At 40.2% G+C, this 21,593-nt stretch overlaps 1 protein-coding gene across 1 annotated transcript in view; it reads right to left on the bottom strand.

Moving 5' to 3' along the window:
• Nucleotides 1-995: 995 nt before the first annotated feature.
• Nucleotides 996-21,593, bottom strand: part of LOC143018551 (uncharacterized) — a 29,306-nt gene continuing 8,708 nt past the window's right edge. The window contains exons 4-9 of the mRNA XM_076174013.1: nt 17,898-17,988; nt 13,721-13,874; nt 11,795-11,955; nt 9,823-10,005; nt 8,377-8,461; nt 996-4,066 (exon numbers count right to left, since the gene is read on the bottom strand). Coding sequence (XP_076030128.1) covers nt 1,923-4,066; nt 8,377-8,461; nt 9,823-10,005; nt 11,795-11,955; nt 13,721-13,874; nt 17,898-17,988 — 2,818 coding nt within the window. The 3' untranslated portion in view covers nt 996-1,922. The remainder of the gene's footprint in view (nt 4,067-8,376; nt 8,462-9,822; nt 10,006-11,794; nt 11,956-13,720; nt 13,875-17,897; nt 17,989-21,593) is intronic.

The following is a 21,593-nucleotide window of genomic DNA, read 5'->3' as shown; positions in this document are numbered from 1 at the left end:
TACAGGGGGAAATGCCTTGGTATATATATGTATATATGGTAGATAGATGATGATAATACAACCAAAAGGAAAGTTCTTCTCACCTGCTCAGATGTTTTGAGGGGATGTGACTGCTCTGGGATGTGACTGCTCTGGTTGTTGGGCCCTGCCGTGGAAACGATATGTCTCGTTTCATTGCCCTTGACCCAAGTGGTGTTGTACCTCCTCATGGCAGTGAGGGAGTTGACAGGTTTTGAAAATGGTCAGATTTGCTGTCCACCTTGCAGAACCAATACATATAACTACCCATCATTGGTTCCTTTGGTATATGTATTTTACCTAGTTGTATTATACAGGAAGGGAGCTATGCTCGTAGTGACCTGTCTTTATATCTTTTACCATCAAGCTTGTTCTTAAATTCTTGAATAGTATTTGCACACACTGTTGCCTTATCTAATTTATCCCAAATATCCACCACTCTGTGTAGGAAGCTACTCATTTTCAGATTTCTTCTATAATTATCCTTTTTGAGTTTCTTTTCATGTCCTCTTTGTTTTTCTCTTGTCCCACTTTAACAAATCATCGCTATCTAGGATTTCCATTCCTTTCATGATTCTATAAATCAGTGGTTCCCAAACTAAGGGGCGTGAAGTCATCTGCTCAAAAATATTTGTTTAATTAGAGTGATAAAATCATTCAAAGAACAAATATCTGCCATTACATACATGCAAGGTATAGTTGTAGCAGTCACTCCAGCCCGTTTTCTATTAAGCTAGTTCTCCTTACACATTTTGGGCACATCACCTGAACAATGCTAAGAAATAAATGCAAGAATCATTTCACATGAACAAAAGAGGGAGTGGGGGTGTGCGGGTCTACTGGAAGCAAAAAGGGGACGTCAGGTAAGATAGTTTGGGAACCACTGCTATAAATAGTCAGTAGATCTCCTCTTTCTTTTCTTTATTACAGAGTTGGCATGATTCCATTTCACTACCAGTGGGCAAATAAACCTTAACTAGTACCAATTACTTTTATTTACAATTGTACTTTCAGATAACAAAAATGGTGGAAGACACCTACAAAACTATGTAGTTTCCAATACTAGTGTTACATTGCATATTTCAATTAAGCAATCAAAACCATTGCACCTATGCTGTGCACATTAACAGTTGTGCTATGAAAAAGGCAAGGTGATATTTTGTGCCTAACAAGTTATACTGTACATTATAGCAGACAGCAATAAGAAATGGCCCTTTATCAGCCCACATAATGTTGAGACTGAACTGCAAATAGACAGTGGGCTCCATCACATTTGCAAAAGCATCTTTTGTAATTTATGTCAAATATACCAAATCTGAAAAAGTTAAGGCCCCCAAAATACTTAAGGAAGTTGCTTCTCCTGAAATCAGTCACACTAATTTATATATATATTCATAAATTGCCACTTTTTCACCAAAGCACTAATGCCAGCCTCAATTTGTGACTGTCAGTTCATGAAGAACTTAGGAATGAAATATGCATTACTGGCCATATGATCACTGGGATGCCTTTTCCAAACAATTATGCAAATAGTAGCAGTGGCAAATCACATCTTAATTTATATACAAATACAGGTTCCCATAAGCTTTCAGTCTTTTTGTTTTGCCTTATATGATTTCATTATAAAACTGGAATAACTGCTAAAGCAACAAAATGCTTTTACAAGCTGATATATTGGACATACTACCTTAGCCCGCTGTTTTCAAGAGAATATCACATGATTTTTTTTCCTTTGAGCACCTCTCTTTCTCAGCAAAATAAAAACTATACCCGCAACCACTCCTGCCAGTTCCACTTGTGCATGATCTCTATCCCAGGCTGTCACTCAAATATACAACCATTATATTTTTTCAAAATATTACATTCGCACACATCCTAGTTTTGTTAGATGTGGCAAGCATGAACTACAAATGATACTTTGGATAAGTGTCAAGTAACCACATGTAAACCTTAATCATCACATCTGCAGGTCTTAAGAACCAAACTTCATCCTTGCTCAGGCTGCTATAACTTACACCTTCGATCTCTACAAGAACATTTGCCTTTTCCATGTGCTGGCCACAAGCACCTTCCTGTTCTGCATGTTGATGGCAATCACTCAGCTGTGATTCAGTTTTACGTACTTCCCCTTCCTGCCACTCAAATTCAATTTCTTTTACCTCTCTCAAACACCAATTTGTTTCAGTCTCTTGTGCCTCTTCCTCCAATAGCTTCGACTCCATTTCATGTACTTCTACTTCTTTCTTTTGCTCACCTTCTGCAGGTAATGAAGATAAGGGTTGTATAACCAATTCAACTTCCCCCTGACATAATGATTCCTTGCTAACAAATGGCCAAGCTATCCAGCTGGACAAGTATGCAGTCCAAGACTTGGCCCCAGGTTCTCCATGTTTTTCAGTGATGTTCTCTTGTAAATCTGAACTTGGGCTGGATGTAACAACACAACTGTCCTCATTCTTTTTACTAAAAACATTCCATGACATCCATGAGCTATACCATGACTTCATGCCAGACTCACTTTCTAGTTGTCTTTCCTCACTAGGAACATTTGTGTCATTCTCATTTGAGTATTTTAGGTCATGAGAACTACTTGGCCTTACTAAAGCTGTATATGGGACAGTTATCCATGAAATAAACCACTGCCAATTACTGTCCATATTTTCATCAACAATGTACTCATTTTCAGGAACACCATCCTCTTTTCTCTTGTCTTCCCGCTTGTCATAGTGTCTTAACTCACTATGATCTGAGGAGGACTGAAAAGAGGACGGGTTATCTGAATAGGACTGAAAAAGTGACTGGTCATGTACAGCAGCAGTATCACCAGCCATGAGCACTTCTACAGAGTCACCATTATTTACAAAATCCCCAGCACCACCTGGAGGAGGGCCCTTGTCTGGAGGGTCCTCCTTCTTCTCATTTTTTTCCGATTCTGTTTTTCCTTTAGTTTTGGAACCAACATTTTTATGCTCTGATGCTTCATCATCATCTGGTTCAGCAGAACAAGTTAAACTGGTTCTCTTTAAGAATGAAGTTACCTTTGATCTATCTATGGAGTCTGCTTCAAGAACTTCCCTCATGGCTTGGAATAAGGTTTCGAGAATTCCGTTAGTTTTCTCATCAAACTGGGACAGTTCATAATGATTACGTCGCTTTCTCTGTAAGGCTGCCATGGATTCTAATGACCTCTGTTTCTTGAGAATAGCTTTTTCTTTGAATAGTAATGCTTTAGCTTTTAGCTCTTCAATCTTTTGGGCAATGACTGTCTTCTCAAGCTCAGGACTTACAACTTCCATAGCTTCCAATATATTTACAATTACTTCTTTCCCCTTTCCAGGTACTTTCACAGCCAGGTCAGAGTAATACAGTTCTTTTCTGTCTTTAATTTCTTCTTCTTTATTTTCTACAGTCTCGGGTTTGGTCTCAGAACCAACATCCCCTATGGTGGGCGAAATCTCACTATCTACAATTTCAACTAGATCTACAAGTGATTCTGGACTTTGTTTTTCTGGTGTCAAACTGTATGTGTCATCTACATCTGTAATACTTTCTGTCATGGATGTTTTACCTTCAGCATCACTTGAAACAACTGTTTGTTCTGCAGAGTCATCCTTACTTCCAGGACTGACAGATGTCTTGCTTACAATGCTGTAACTGATATGTGTTTCACTCACATCAGAACAAACTGGAGTTTCACTAACAACAGAAATATTAGATGTCTCAGTTTCACTAACAACAGAACTACTGAATGTATCAGTTTCACTAACAACAGAACTACTGGATGTCTCATTTTCACCAACAACAGAATTACTAGAAATTTCACTTATAACAGTGGAACCGATAGTTAACTCATTTTTAACAAGATCACTAGTAATAATAGACTCAACACTTTCCTTGATGAGATCCTCTTCGTCTGTTATTGGTAAAATGGCAGGTAGTCTCCAACGCAGAACTTCTGGGATATGATGGTACACTTCCTGGCCCTCCTTTGCCTGATCCTGAAGGCTCAATGCTGCTGTGTGCACCTTGCGAAGAAAATCTGGCATACCTGAAAACAAAAATGTCTTTTCTTACTTGTCACCCTATACTACAAATAACATGACTTGTAATTCAATTGAGAGAGAGAGAGAGAGAGAGAGAGAGAGTGTGTGTGTGTGTGTGCGCGCGCGGGGTGTGTGTGTGTGTGTGTGTATTTTACCTAGTTGTATTTACCTAGTTGTATTTTGCGGGAAGGGGAGCTATGCTCGTGATGTCCCGCCTTTGTATCTTGCAGTGTCTAGTTTGTTTTTAAACTCATGAATGGTTTTTGCGCATACTATTTCATTGTCCAGTTTGTTCCAAGTGTCCAAAACTCTATGAGGAAAACTGTTTTTCTTCAGTTCTCTTCTATAGCTATGTTTTTTTTATTTTCTTTCCATGTCCTCTTGTGTTTCTTTTGTCCCAGTTAAGTAAGTTCTCACTATCGAGTACCTCTGTGCCTTTCATGATTCTGTAGATGGTCAATAGGTCACCTCTCTCTCTTCTTTGCTCCAGTGTCGGTAACTCCAGTTTAGCCAATCTCTCTTCGTATGATAGGTTTGCAAGTGCAGGTGCCATTTTTGTAGCTGCTCTTTGGATTCTTTCTATTTTCTTTATATTCTTTTTGGTACTGGGGGACCACAATGTCGCTGCATACTCTAATCTAGGCCTTATCAATGTAACCAATATTTTTTTCATCATGTCTTCGTCCAAGTATGTAAACGCCACTTTTATTGATCTTAGCAAGTTGTAAGTCTCCCCGACAATTTTGTTAATCTGTATATCATAGGACAAGTCGTTCGTGATAATTACTCCCAAATCTTTTTCGGATCCTACTTTCTTTACTTCTTTGGTTCCAATTGTATATTTTCCTGATATTCTGTTTTTGCTTTTTCCAAACTCCATTATGCTACACTTCTTCGTATTAAAGTCCACTTCCCATTTCTGACTCCAGTTCCATACCCTATTTAGGTCTTCTTGCAGTGCTTCACAGTCCTCATCAGTTTCTATTTTCCTTAGCAGTTTGGCGTCATCGGCAAAGAAGCTCATGTAGCAGTTCACGTCCTCATCCATGTCATTCATATAGATAGCAAACATTATTGGTGCCAGCACAGATCCTTGCGGTACTCCACTGATCACCTCTTTCCAGTCTGAATATTTTTCTCTGAGCACTACTCTCATCTTTCTACCAGTCAGAAAGTCCTCTATCCATTTTAGTAGGTTTCCCTGTATTCCTCCTATGTGTTCCAGTTTTTTTAGTAGTTTTCTGTGTGGTACTTTGTCAAAGGCTTTTTGCAAGTCTAGGAATGCACAATCAGCCCATCCATTTCTTTCTTGCACTATGTCTATTAGTCTTGAGTAAAAGCATATTAAGTTTGTGGAGCATGATCTTCCTTGTCTGAATCCGAATTGTCTTGGGTTTAATATGTCATTGTCTTCCAGATGTTTTACCCATCTATTCTTGATTATTTTCTCACAAATTTTGGCAATGGTGCTTGTTAGTGATACTGGCCTATAGTTGGTGGGTTCTTCTTTGTTTCCTCCTTTGTGTATTGGTACAATGTTAGCGTTTTTCCAGTCCTCGGGTATCTTTCCTTCTTTGAGTGAGCTGTTTATTAAGATGTGTATTTTGTCTGTTAGTTCTTCTTTGCACTCCTTTAGAATCCAATTTGCAATACCGTCCGGGCCATGTGATTTTCTGACATCCAGCCTTGATAAATGTTCTGATATTTCCTTTAGTGATGCTGTAAACTCATTCATGAGGGGAGATTTCTTGTTTTTGTCTATGTCACAATTCGGTATTTTCTCTCTGGTGAAAACAGATTTAAAGTGATTGTTCATGACTTCGGCCATCTCTAAATCTTCTGTGTATTCTATGTTTCCTTGGCATAGTTTCACCAATTCCTGTTTGTTTTTAAGTTTACCATTCACATACCGATAGAATAGTTTGGGTTGCTCTTTGCATTTGTCTATAATATCCTTCTCATGGTTCCTTTTCTCCTCTCTTCTCACATTAACATACTCATTTCTATAGTTAACATAAATTTGCCATTTGCTTTGTTTTTTGTCTTTTCTCCACTTTTTCCAAGCTTTGTCCCTTCTGTCTTTTGCCTCACTGCATCTTTTGTTGAACCAACATTTAATGTACTCTCTCTCTCGCTTTTGTCTTGGTACATGCCTGTTTACCCCTTCATTGTAGTTTTCCATCAATATATTCCATTTCTCTTCCACTGCTGTTTCTTCCCTGTAAAATATTTCCCAGTTTGCATTCCGGAAGAATGTCTTTAGTTTTGTAAAGTCTGTTTTGTTGTACCTCAGTCTTCCTTTCCTATGCTTTTCGTTCCTCTCTATGTCTATTTCTTCCTTTAGTATAGTTTCGATGAGTACATGGTCACTCTTTCCAATTGGTGTCTCATACTGGACTTTATGCACTATTTCAGGCTCTGTTGTAAATATTAGATCTAGTTTCGATGGCTCTTCATTATTTCTGTACCTTGTGTTTTCATGGACCCATTGGGTCATTGTGTACTCCATGGTCATATCTAGCAGTACATTGCCCCACGAGTCATCTCCTCCTTGCACTGTCATGCTGTCCCAACAAATTTCTTTGCAATTGAAGTCCCCCATAACTACCAGATTACCCTTACCCATTAGTATCTCATTGAGTGATTTTCTTGTGTCATCTAGCATTTTTGTATGTTCAATTTCTTTCCAAGCGCTTGTTTTTGGAGGCACATAAGTCACCACAAACTTTCTACTTTTCATATTCTTGCCTTCGACTTTTATCATGATCAATTCAGCATTACCTTTGCCCTCTGCAATTTTTGTCACCTTTAGGTCTTTCTTGGCCAAGAACATGATTCCCCCTCCCTGTTTCTTGTCCCTGTTTTTTATCCAGTAGTTGTATAAACCTTGTCCGATAACAGTGGATGGTATTTCACCTCTTAGTTTAGTCTCTACAATTCCCATTATGTCTGGTTTTGCTTCTAACAGATAATCATTGAGTTCGTTCAGTCCCGAAATTAGTCCGTCAATGTTGGTATAGGCCACTTTTAATTTTCTTCCTTCTCCCTGGTTTCTTCTTCCCTTGTTTTGTTCGTTTTGAAGCGCCATTGTCTTAATCTCAAGTCTATTACTCTCCACTGGAATTCTTTGCATTCTGTCTCTGATCTTTTCAAGTTTTTTTCCTTTGCTTCTTCTCTTAGCGCCCTTTCTTTTTCTAATTCCTCAGTACTCATTTCTCTTTTTATCCATATCTTATTGTAGTTTTCACTCTTTGCCAAGTTACCTACTTTTTCAAATATGTCTTCTACTACCACTTGTGACCTTAGTTTTATCTTTAGAGGTCGATTCCTATCCTTAGTATAGCGACCAATTCTGTAAGTCTCTTCTAAGTCTGTGCCTGAATCACTATCTCCCCCCTGAATTTCATTAAGGATTTCTACTGCTGTCTCTTTTTCTTCTTTTTCTCTCATGTACCTCGCCAATCCTTGTTTTTCTTTAAGCCCATAAACCACAATACATTTCTTCCTATCTACTGTGTCCCTGACCCAATTTGCTTTTTCGTTAATCACTTGAATGATTGTGTCTTTTGCATTATCTTGCATTTGCTGCTTGACTATTTCTTTGAAAGCAATTTCTTTATTTTCAATATTTTCTTTCCACTTCTTAATTTCCTGGATACTGTCCCCACCTAAGTTTTCTTCGATCTTTTCTGTCAATTCTTGGAATTTGTTGTTCACTTCCTGCTTTAGATTTTCGCTATTATTATCATTAGTTTTCTTCTTTTCATTATCATTCTTCAGTTCATTTATGTCTCTTTTCATTTCTTTAATTTCGTTTGTAAGATCCAAGTTAGCTTTTTTCAGGTCAGAAATTTCATGGTTAGTCTTAGATAAACAATCAATTAAACCAATGACCTCTTTTCTTAAGTCCATGATTTCATTTTCCCACCGAGTCCTATTTTTGCTCATCTCTCTCTCTATCTCTAATAATCTACTTAAGTTCTTTCTTTCGTACTTACCAAACCCTAAGAAATCATTGTCGTAACACGTGGTGCTTTGTTTATTGTTTACATCGCGGTTCAGTGGATTGCCTCCAGATGGCTCTGATTCGCAACTGGCTTTCGAGTCGTTTTCATTCATTTTTGCTAATTTCGAGTGTGTGTGTGTGTGTGTGTGTGTGTGTGTGTGTGTGTGTGTGTGTGTGTGTGTGTGTGTGTGTGTGTGTGTGTTGGCAAACTTATGCAACAAGAATGAGCAAATTCTTTTGGCCCAAGTTACCCTTCAAACAAGATATATCAGACAATAATGAAACAAGATCAGTATAATTCACATATACCTGTTGAGGCAATAAAATTTGTGACTCGCTGGGGCAAACTTGTTCCTGGATTATCGAAGTATGTGAGTGTGTATTCAATCCCAGGCTGTAGATTAAAAAGAAAGTTACCACTTGTTTTCATTATGGTATAGTATTTTATTTTCCTCAATATATATATATAAATAAAAGAAATAATAATAAAAAATAATAATAATAATAATAAAAATGCAATACATACATATACCAAGGATTTTCCCCTTGCAAGGAAGGTAGCCAAAAAGAAAAAGGCATAAAAACCATTCCCACCCATTCCATCCACAATACACTCCACTCCCCTCCACCTTCTACCCTCCCTCTTATATTGGCACCTCCTGGATGACGGGTCATCCTTGCATCTTGTCCACTACCCTGGGTCAGAAGCAGTGACACAAGACACAGCATATCCACATCAAGGCTGCTTTATTAAATTGGCAAACCCCCCTCTCCATCCCCCCATGCAGAAAAGGAGAAGACAGGGAGAAATCCCTTCAGGCTGCATCAAATTTTTCTCACACAGACTACCTCACCCCCCATTCCCCACCCATTTCACCTCATGCATCACATCATCCATATACAACCATTCTCCATTCACCCGTCTTCTGTCCTCTCCCGTCCTTCCTCAACAGACATTCCCCTCTTCCCCAAAGCCCCTTTTACCCCATCCATCCATCTCATCCTAGGTCGCCCCCTCATGTTCACACCCTCCACATGCCTTCCATACCTCTTTTACTAGTCTTTCTTCACTCATTCTTTCCATGTGTCCAAACCATCCTAATACTCTTTCATCTACGCTATCTCCCAACTCCCTTACCACCCCTGTTCTCCTCCTCACCTCCTCATTTCTCACTCTATCTAGCCTAGTAACCCTTATCATACTTCTCAGACACATCATCTCAATTATGAAAGGGGTGGAAATCCTTGACAGGGATGATCTACTTAAATGGGACACAAAAAGAAACTTAAGAAGGACAGTTACAGAAGAGATCTGAAAAAGAATAGCTTTCCACAGTGATAGATACATGGAATAAATCAAAAGAGAAAACAGTGAGTGCTAAAACTATACATGATTTTAAGAAAAAACTGGATGCGGAAAGATACAACTGCAGGTCCCTACGAGCATAGCTCTTCTCCCGCAAAATACAACTAGGTAAATACAAACTCATTCTCTTTTCCTCTCTTATGTTCCATGGTTCTGCCCCATACAGTGCTGTTGGCACAGTCACTCCTTCATACAATCTCCTCTTAGTATCCATTCCAATATGTCTATTTCTCATTACACTTTTCAATCCACCAAGGCATTTACTCGCTTCCCTCAATCTACATTCTACCTCTACCTCCACTCCTCCCTTTCCTGCCACATACACACCCAAGTTTCTAAAATGAAATAGCACTGATAACTGTCAAAGCTTTAATGATAATCAAACCAACCTTGTCAAAGTCCTCTCTTGCCTTGATGACCATAACTGACCAATATTCTTGTACCCGGTGTACTCCTTTCACCTCAGGAAGGTTGTTATAGTCTGTCACTTTATTCAGAATTACCACAGACTTGTTCTCATGGTTGACTGTATAACGTCGTTTGAATACATAATCCCGGTTGGCAAAAAAGTGCTGAAAATATATATAAATTTCTATTGAAGATATCCAACAGCTGCCATTCTAATACACTTATTTAAGTCACTATAAGGAGTCCAATACAATTACATAAAAAAATTCATAACTCATCATATATGCTAACATCTGCCACACACATATGCAATTACTTAGAAGAGAGTTTAACTACTTCAGTACGACTCAAATTCTCGTGCACAGCATTGGCTGCCATATGTAATTTACATCACACTATTTGCATTATAAAATAAAAAGCCACTGCTGTATTACTTGTTCTCTTTTACTCTGAGTAATAATAAATACAGAAAACATGTACAACTAAAAAAAAATATATATATATAATCAAGACGGTGACACCAGCATCCTTGTGTACCTGCTTGCACCTCATGACACCTACATAGGCGTCATCGTACTAAAGCGGTTAAACCTAAACCTGCATTCAACAAAGACCCACTGTGTTGGATAAGAAGAGATGAAGTAGACAATATCCATATATTTCGATCACAAACTGTGATCCTCTTCAGTGGAATACAGAGTAGTGAGAAAAATACATGTCTAAATACAGAGAAAGAGAAGAAACATGGACAGGGCTCAAGTGGCGTCTATTGCCTTCCGTGGCAAGTCATTCGCCTTCACCAAGAATGGTAATAATTTATTGACTGCCCAGGTAGTAATACAGTCTGGTGACCATTGTCCACTTGAGATATCAAAATTAGGAAATTGCTTAATCAAAGAAGATTCTATTATTTTCCTTTTGAAACTACACTTGGAGTTGAAAATAATTTTTGCCTCATTCCAGTCCATGCAGTGTCCTTCTTTGTCACATAGACAAAGAAGGACACTGTATGGACTGGAATGAGGCAAAAATTATTTTCAACTCCAAGTGTAGTTTCAAAAGGAAAATAATAGAATATTCTTTGATTGAACAATTTCCTAATTCTAATATCTCAAGTGGACAATGGTCACCAGACTGTATTACTACCTGGGCAGTCAATAAATTATTACTATCCTTGGTGAAGGTGGGTGACTTGCTGCGCAAGGAAATAGATGCCACTTGAGCCCTGTCCATGTTTCTTCTCTTACTCTTTATATTAGACATGTATTTTTCTTACTACTCTGTATTCCACTGAAGAGGATCAAAGTCTGTGATCGAAATATATGGATATCATCTTCTTCATCTTTTCTTATCCAACACAGTGGGTCTTTATTGAATTTTACGAATGTGTTACCGCATTACTTTATAATTAAACCTGCATCTAAACTATGGTCAAAGATAACCTATTCTGACCTTTAACATGCACTAGTGTGAAATAAGCATCTATAATTTGGAAAGGAATATACAGAAAAAAAATTAAAATACTCACTTTCTACAAACTTCATAACCCTCCCATCTTTGTTCACATTTAGCAGTTCCTAACACTCCCTCCATCTTTCCATAACCTTGTGTTCCCCTGTTATTTGTCTTCTATTCATATCCTTAATCCTATTATCCATCTTCACCCTTGGCTTTCTCATCTTCTTTACCAGTTTCTAGAAATTTCTTTATGTATAAATAAAAATAATTTTCTCCCTTATATGACATGTAAATTCTCTTCAAAATCCTTACACACATCTTATAATTTTTATGTTTGCATAACACCACTTTTTGTCTCATGCTATTTCTAAATTTCTTGAACTCCAAGCTACTCTCTTCAATTTTACTCTCCAGCCCTTCCTACATGACAAAGTAATCTATGTAAATTAAACATGTAGTAAATATTCAACAATACAGAGAAATGACAACACATACTGGGAACTTGACAAGCCAATACACCAAGTCCGAGTTGGATTCTGGGTGAGCATCGATGACTCTCAAATCTAGTGCACTGCTGTCCCAAACAGTGCGGTACTGGGTGTTCAGCTGGACTTCAGCAAAGGCAGTTACACAAACATCATCATATGACCCATAAACTGAAAAAAATATATGATGATGATATGGTTTAACATCACAAACTGCTCCCTAACAAAAGACTAGGACAATGCCCCTTACAGAGGACTTTATAGCATGGTACTTAATGAACCATGCCCTTGGTTCAGCTTCACCGGTGGCAGGGTTTGAACTGCCGTCCCCTCAAGAAAAAAAAAAAATCACATGTTACAACTCCCACAGTAATCAGAATGATATGTCTAGGAGATGAGGAGGAGAGCAGGGATGAACAGGGAGGTGGCATATCAAGCTGATGAAAGATTTTTGGGATAGTTTGAGGAAAAGGAAAGAATGAGTTAAGAAAGATTAGCAAAAGAGATGTGGAAAGCAGAGGTGGAAGGAGCAAACTTGAGGGGACAACTGAGGATGGAACAGATTGACAGGGTGAAATATGCTTTGAGCAAGAGGGGAATGTCTGTTGAACAAGGAAGGGAGAAGACAGGGAATAGAGGAAAGTGGAGAATGGTTGTGTGTGGATGATACTTGACGCAGCCAGAAGGGATTTCTTCCCTGTCTTCTTTATTTTCCACACGAGTGAGGAGATGGGGAGGGAGGGTCACTGTGTAAGTGAAGCGACCCTACTGTGGATGTACTGTGTCTTGCTGCATTGCTCCTGACATGGGCAGTAGGCAGGAGACAGGGATGACCCTTCATCCGCAAGGAGCTGAGAGGGAAACAAGGGGGTTGAATGGATGGGGGTGGGAGTGGGTGTGTGCCTTGGCTGGTTATCTCCCTTACAAGGGGGAAAAAGCCCTTTGTATATAGTCTCTAGTTTTACCAACAAAATACTTGCAGCCCTAGGGAATCTTGCAATATTCCTTGGGCACAGCCACTGGGTCACCGTTCTCTCAGGGAACTGTTGGACTGTGGTCTATGTTGAATTGGTGTTAGGTAGTTTCTGTATCAAAAGCAATGGGAAAGAAGCAGTCACTGACTGTCAGCTCTCCCTATGTGAAATGGTGAAGAAAATACAATCAATGGTGACAGAATAAGAAATCTTGGGCCCAGTCTGGATACCAAGTATCAGTGATATGGATCAAAGGATGTTGATGGGCTCTGAAGATGGGTAGCAAGATGATTCTTTCTACTCTCTGTCTTTGCAGCATCATAACTTATAAACATACTAGTCTCTTCCACAATACATCCATGCACATTCAATGTCTTGGAGTCCTCCTCCTAGACCCTATCATGCCTCAGCTCTTCACAGGAGAAAAATACAGATCCTTAGGTCCCTCACTCCATCTTGTTTAGTCTCCTTTGACATACATGGGAGCATAGTGGTGGTATTCTTCTTCTCATATCACTGAGGGATGAAATATAAATTGCACAATCTAAAAAGGCTTCTACCTCCTTATAAGGGAGGTAGCCAGCTAAGGTATGCACTCACCCTCCATCCATCTCACACCCTGTTGTTTCCCTTTCAAAAATCTTGGCTTCTTGGGTATGAAGGGCCTGCCCATTGCCAAGATCAGATGCAATGCAGCAATACACAGTACCTCCACAGCAGGACCTGACAGCCAAAGCTGGTTTACTCCCACCACTTCAGTTATATGGTGACTCTCACTCCTCATCCCCTCAAAAGTAAACAAAGAAGAAAAGGAGACATCCCTTAGAGCTGCACCAGCTAATCATCCATTCACAACCATTCTCCATGCACACACACACACACACCTATTTTCTGCTCTCTCCCTGCCTTGCTCATATTGTACAACAAAGAATTTAAAGATAAAAGACAGTGTGTAGACCCACCTTTGTAAGCATAAAGGTGGTTGTGGATATGATGTCTTTTCCTCCACACCAGTACATGGTCCCTCTCAATGAAGGGCTCCCATGAGTCATAGTAGCGGGACTCTCCACAGTATCCAGTTTTTCCTCCACAAGAACAGTAATCAACATATGGCATCTGTTTAGAAATAAAAGTTGTTTGCAAGGTTAAATGTTAGCCTTAACTCTACTTGTTCATTACAATTGGACCACCCTACATACATACATATACCAAGGCTTTTTTCCCCCTTACCAGGGGGGTAGCCAAAAAGGACAAGGCACAAAAACATTCCCACCCATTTCATCCCCAAAAACACTCCACACCCCTCCACCCTCCCTCCCATCTTAGCACCTCCTGAATGACGGGTCATCCCTGCACCCTGTCCACTGCCCTGGGTCAGAAGCAGTGTCGCAGGACACAGCACATCCACAGCAAGGCTGCTTCATTAAATCGGCGACCCCCCCTCTCCGTCCCCCCATATAAAAGAGAGGACGGGGAGAAATCCCTTCGGGCTGCGTCAAAAATTTTTTGCTCACACACACTACCTCACCCCCATTCCCCCGTTCAATCCACCTCATGCATCACAACATTTTTCATATACAACCATTCTCCATTCACCCATCTTCTGTCCTCTCCCGTCCTTCCTCAACAGACATTCCCCTCTTCCCCAAAGCCCCCTTCACCCCATCCATCCATCTCATCCTCGGACGTCCCCTCATGTTCACTCCCTCCACATCTGCCTTCCATACCTCCTTTACTAGTCTTTCTTCACTCATTCTTTCCATGTGTCCAAACCATCTTAATACTCTTTCATCAACCCTATCTCCCAGCTCCCTTTCCACCCCTGTTCTCCTCCTCACTTCCTCATTTCTCACTCTATCTAGCCTATTAATCCCCATCATACTTCTCAGACACTTCATCTCAAACACCTTCAAGTTCCTTCTCTCTTCCTCTCTCATGTTCCATGTTTCTGCTCCATACAGTGCTGTTGGGACAATCACTCCTTCATACAGTCTCCTCTTAGCATCCATTCCCAGATTCCTATTCCTCATTACACTTTTTAAACCACCAAGGCATTTACTCGCTTCTCTCAATCTACATTCTACCTCCACCTTCACTCCACCCTTTCCTGCCACATTTGCACCCAAATATCTAAAACTATCCACTTCCTCCAGTTGCTCTCCCTTAATGCTCACTTCCAGATTACTGCCACTTTCACCCCTTGTACATCTCATCACCTTACTTTTACCCACATTTATCTTCAGCTTTCTTCTATCACACACTCTCCCAAACTCTGTCACCAGCTTCCTCAATCCCTCCTCCGATCCTGCCACAAGCGCAGTGTCGTCCACAAACAACAGCTAGCTCACCTCCCACTTTTCTCCATTTTCCTTAATCATCTCCAATCCCTGACCCACTACCCTTGCATTCAGTTCTCGCACCACCCCATCCATGTATAAGTTGAACAGCCAGGGTGACATAACGCATCCTTGACGAAGTCCCACCTTTACCTCAAACCACTCACTCTCTCCATTTCTAATCCTGACACAAGCTCTACTACTCTCATAAAAACTCTTGACAGCTCCCAGAAGCTTTCCTCCTATCCCGTATATCCGCATAACCTCCCACAGTGCCTTTCTGTCTACCCTGTCGTAAGCCTTTTCCAGATCCATAAAGGCCCAGAAAACATCCTTCCCCTTACCTATAGCTTTCTCACATATCTGTCTTACCACAAAAATCTGATCTACACAACCTCTACCTGTCCTAAACCCACACTGTTTCTCACCAATTACTCCCTCTGTTCCTCTCCTAATCCTCTCAATCAAGATCCTCCCATAAGCCTTCCCAACTACACTTAACAAGCTAATCCCTCTGAAACTACTACATTCACACTTGTCCCCCTTTCCCTTGTAAAGTGGAACTATACATGCACTCCTCCAGTCCTCTGGCACTCTACCTTCTCTCCAGCAAACATTAAATAACCTCACCAACCAGTCCACCATCACTATACCTCCTTTTTTAAGACATTCTGCATGGCATCCATCCAGACCAGGTGCCTTACCTGCTTTCATCATCTTAACTGCTGCCTTCACTTCATCCTTCCTTATTTCTCCTCCATTTTCCTCACTCATCACTCTCATTTTCTTAGCATTTCCCACTGCAACTATCTTTCCCTCCCTATCTTCCTTCACATTAAGCAACTCCCTAAAATATTCTGCCCATCTTCCCCTTATTGCCTTCTCCTCCATTATCATCTCTCCATCTGCACCTTTTACATTTTCTTCTCTACTTGATTCGCCTCCTCTTCCTCTTAATTTCTTTCCAAAACATCTTTTTATTACTTTCAATTTTTTTTGTCATACTCTTACCCCATTTTACATCTGCTCTCCTCTTTGCCTCCATTACCTTTTTCTTTACTTCTCTTTTCCCTGTACGTCTCATATGACTCCCTCGTCCTACTTTGTAACTAATCTGTGAAAGCTCGCTTCTTCTCTTCTACAACCTTCATTTCCTCATCCCACCATTCACTACCCTTCCTTCTATTTCCTCCTGTCCTTCTTGTTCCACACACCATCCTTGCACAATTTGTGACTCCCTCCTTGAACCATCCCCATTCCTCCTCTACACCTACCTCCACTCTAACCTTCACTCCCTCCCACTCCTCCTTCAGCTTCCTCTTGTACTCCTTCTCCATTTCCTCTTCGTTTAGAGAGTTCACTCTAAGCAACTCCCTACCTTTTGTCCCTTTCCTCTTCCTGCATCTGTCCTCCACTCTCAACTTACCTTCCACCAGAAAATGATCTGATATTCCCCCACCCTCTCCCCTTAGCACATGTACATCCTTAACTCTTCCCATCATAATCCTATTTACCACTACATAGTCCATTAAAGCTCTATCTACCACCTTTCCCTCCACCACCCTCTCCCATGTGTACTTATGCTTGACTTTCTTCCGAAACACTGTATTTGCTATCATCAACTCTCTAGACACATTTCCACCATCAAGTCTCCACTACGATTCTTTCCTGGAACTCCACATTTCCCAACCACTCCATCAATTGGCTCCTTTCCTACCCTAGCATTAAGGTCTCCCAGTACTATTACATTTACACTTCTCCCTAAACCCTCTATGCACTCATTTAAATCTATCCAAAAAGCCTCCCTTTCTTCTACATTCTTCTCACTGCCAGGCCCATATGCACTTACAAAAACCCACATCTCCTTTCCCAGTTTCACCTTCATCCACATTATCCTTGAGGAAACCTCCTTCCACTCCACTACACATTTACCTATCTCTTCACTTACTAGTATAGCCACCCCTTCCCTCCCTCGCCCTCTCTTCACTCCTGATAACCTCCCACTTACACTCCCAAACTTACAATCGCCCTTCCCTTTCAGCTTAGTTTCACTCAAAGCCAACACATCCATCTTTCTTCTCACAAACATACTACCTAACTCTTCCATTTTACTCTCATCTGTACCACATCCACGCACATTAAAAGACCCAAACCTTAGGGTGCTGGACCGAGGCCCTCCAGCCCCTCATATGCCTCTGCCTTTTTTTCTAGGAATGTGCCCTGTAGGGCTACAAGAAGAGGGATGTCTAGTCCCAATCCCCGTCCCTTTTTTTCTCGCCTCTTACGATCCAAGTGGGAATACTTGGTGGCAGTATTCTTTTCCCCCACCACAGGGAATTCCCCCACCATAGAAAAAGAAAATACTCAGAGAAATGGTACAGTGTAGCAACAAGGGTTGGGGGACAGCATAACGGAGGGACAGTCGTAGTATAAAAGTGTCATCATTTTTCTATGAACAGAGTTTTCCTCTATCATAGACAAAATGATGTGTGGCTCTGGTCCGTAGGGGCGCCCCATATAGACACTAAAGTATCGACTGCATGCTACTTTGCCACAGTAACAAGCAGCCAATACCCCAGACGGGACCACCCTAACTAGTCTTAAAGTCTCCCCCCCCCAGCATACTGGTACTTATCAATATGAATGACAAACAAGTTCAACTATTCTAAGTTCATTTAGGAAAGAACAATATTCATAACTATCTTAATCAATCAGTTGCCAAATACTCCCTAAAATTAAAAATATTGCCTGAAAACAAGTAATATTAGAGCAGAATACATCATATCTGACCTCGTTTACTTACTAGCTGGTCAATAACCTGTCGCTTTCCACAAGTTTCACACTGCACTGTTGCTGCACAAAGGCGCTCCACTTGATTGACATCATTTTCATAGCTTTCAAGAGTAAAGAAAGAAAGAAAAAAATCAATAACAAGACAGTCACTCTTAAGATATACAGTATCAATAATTCCACTCCCTACAAGACTATACACAATAAGCAAATAAATACATGAAACTTTCCATTATCTAGAGCTACTTTCTTGCAGTAATAAGAACATAATCATGTGCCTGTTAAACATGATATACATACACTGCTGCAACACTATAGTCACCCAGTACCAAAGAGAATATAAAGAAAATCTATGAAAATGGCCCCAACACTTTCAAAGCTGTCATATGAGGAGAAAATGTGTAAATTGAAATTACCAACTTTGAAACAAAGAAGAGAAAGAGGTGACCTGCTGACCATCTACAGCAGTGCTTCTCAATGTTTTACCCTTACGTAACCTTTAAAATAAATTGCACATCTCAAGGAACCCCTGCGCAAAGGAGGAGGAGGGACTGAGGATTGAGGAAGTTGGTGGCAGAGTTTGAGAGAGTATGTGATAGAAGAAAGCTAAAGATAAATGTGGGTAAAAGTAAGGTGATGAGATGTACAAGGGGTGAAAGTGGCAGTAGACTGGAAGTGAGCATTAAGGGAGAGCGACTCGAGGAAATGGATAGTTTTAGATACTTGGGTGTAAATGTGGCAGGGAAAGGTGGAGTGAAAGTGGAGGTAGAATGTAGATTGAGAGAAGCGAGTAAATGCCTTGGTGGATTAAAAAGTGTAATGAGGAATAGACATTTGGGAATGGATGCTAAGAGGAGACAGTATGAAGGAGTGATTGTGCCAATAGCACTGTATGGGGCAGAAACATGGAACATAAGAGAAGAGAGAAGGAGTTTGAATGTGTTTGAGATGAGGTGTCTGAGAAGTATGATGGGGGTTACTAGGCTAGATAGAGTGAGAAATGAGGAGGTGAGGAGGAGAACAGGGGTGGAAAAGGAGCTGGGAGATAGGGTTGATGAAAGAATATTAGGATGGTTTGGACACATGGAAAGAATGAGTGAAGAAAGACTAGTAAAAGAGGTATAGAAGGCAGATGTGGAGGGAGTGAACATGAGGGGACGTCCTAGGATGAGGTGGATGGATGGGATGAAGGGGGCTTTGGGGAAGAGGGGAATGTCTGTTGAGGAAGGACAGGAGAGGACAGAAGACAGGGGTGAATGGAGAATGGTTGTATATGGATGATGTTGTGATTGCATGAGGTGGAATGGGCGGGGGATGGGGGGTGAGGTAGTATGTGTGAGCAAAATTTGACGCAGCCCGAAGGGATTTCTCCCCGTCCTCTCCTTTTATGCAATGGGGGGACGGAGAGGGGGGGTCGCCGATTTAATGAAGCGGCCTTGCTGTGGATGTGCTGTGTCTTGCGACACTGCTTCTGACCCAGGGCAGTGGACAAGGTGCAGGGATGACCCGTCATTAAGGAGGTGCTCAGATAAGAGGGAGGGTGGAGGGGTGTGGAGTGTATTCAGGGATGGAATGGGTGGGAATGATTTTATGCCTTTTTCTTTTTGGCTACCTCCCTTGTAAGGGGGAAAAAGCCTTGGTATATGTATGTATATACTGTATATATATATATATATATATATATATATACACCATATCTTTCTCATTTTATTTTCATTGTAATAATAGGTTAGATAGGATGATGTCTATTTCACATTATTACAAAAACATTTTCCAGAACCTTTGGGTTCCACAGAACCCAGGTTGAGAAATGCTATCTACAGAATCATGAAAGGCAAGGAAGTCCTTAACCATTTCCATACGGTGACGCCTACGTAGGCGGCATGAGGAGCAAGTGGGTACTCGATGATGCCGATGTCAGCATCTTGATTATATTTATTGTAGTTGTACCTACGTAAACTCCATTCTCTCTAAACTGGCTTCATCATATTTTCTATGGTTATCAAAATACACGGGTGAAAGAGAACGAACGATTGAGCACTGACTTTATTTTTTATAATGCGATTATTATGACACAACATCGCACGTCGGGCAGCTAATGCTGCCAGACGTGCAATGTGCCCCAGAGTGAAGAGGTTAATAGAGAGGACATACTAAATTGGGATAAGAGGACAAGGGGACATGAAAAGAAACTCAAAAAGGACAGCTATAGAAGACCTTAAAAAAATAGATAACATATAAATAAATAAATAAAAGAGTTTTCCACATAGTGGTGGATATCTGGAACAAACTGGACAAAATAACAGTGTGCAAAAACTATACACGAATTTAAGAGCAAACTACACACTACAAGATACAAAGATAGGACACCATGAGCATAGCTCCCCTTCCTGTAAGATACACTAGGTAAATGAAAGTGGCATTTGAATACTTGGATGAAGAAATGATAAAAAAAAGTATTAGTCACATTGGTTAGACCAAAACTGGAATATGCAGCGACACTATGGACACCCAGTACTAAAAAGAAAGGAAACTAGAAAAAATATAGAGAGCAACAACAAAGTTGGCACCAGCTCTCTCCAAATTAACATATGAACAAAGATTATCGAAACTAGATCTACCAACACTAGAGCAAAGAAGAGAAAGGTGATCTATTGACTATATATAGAATCATGAAAGGAATGGAAATCCTTGACAGAAAAGATTTACTAAAAAATGACAATGGAAAAACAAGAGGTCATGAAAAGAAATTAAAAAATGACAACTATAGAAGAGATAGGAAAAAGAATAGCTTCCCACACAGAGTGCTGGATATATGGACTAACTTAGATGAAAAAACAGTGTGTGCAAATACTGTTCACGATTTTAAGAATAAATTTGATGCTGAAAGATACAAAGACGGGTCACCATGAGCTCCCTTCCTGTATAATACAACTAGGTAAATATATATTACATTAATGTATACATACATGCATATATATACCTATGGCTTTTTCCCCTTTACAAGGGAAGCAGCCAAAGCCGAAGGCATAAATCCATGAATAAATATGTTACATATATATATACATACTAAACATATATACAGTCAGCGCCATCATAATTGGCATGCATAACTTTCTACCTCATCACATCATATTTGGACAAAAACAACAAGAACAGACTTCATACTGGGTATTCTCTAACTCTTAGTATTTGGTGCATCCTTCCTTATTCTTCAAGCAAGACCTTAGGCAACGGGGATCAGAGTGGGTGAGGTTTTGGAGGATGGATGGAGAGAGGTTAGCCCAGATGTTTTGAAGGGTGGCAACAAGTTTTGACATACTTGATGTGTCATGCTTCCTCACTTGGGCTTTCATTAAAGCCCACAAATTTTTTATTGGAGTGATGTCAGGACTGTTGCCTGACCAATTCTTAATATATTTAATTCCCACAAAATCCAGCCAACAAGTTACCAATTTTATTATGTGAGCAGATGCTCAGTCCTGCTGGTACACTTCAATTTGACAGATGTCGAAGCAGTCCTCAAGATGGTCTGCCAAGAGCGGTACCTCTCCTTGTTGACTGTAACATTCCTTGGTAAGACCACTAACTTACAAAGGATTACAAAGGCAGAGCATAGCGACAGACCTTTTGGTCCATAACTAGGTCGGATGTGAAAAAAATTATAATGATAAAAAAAAATTTGCATCCAACCTAGTTATGGACCAAA

The sequence above is a fragment of the Oratosquilla oratoria genome, chromosome 35, assembly GCF_046742065.1.
Source record: "Oratosquilla oratoria isolate Oo_2021 chromosome 35, ASM4674206v1, whole genome shotgun sequence".
Taxonomy (NCBI): domain Eukaryota; kingdom Metazoa; phylum Arthropoda; class Malacostraca; order Stomatopoda; family Squillidae; genus Oratosquilla; species Oratosquilla oratoria.
The sequence above is the reverse complement of the archived record's forward strand: the minus strand, read 5'-3'. Positions and strand labels throughout refer to the sequence as shown.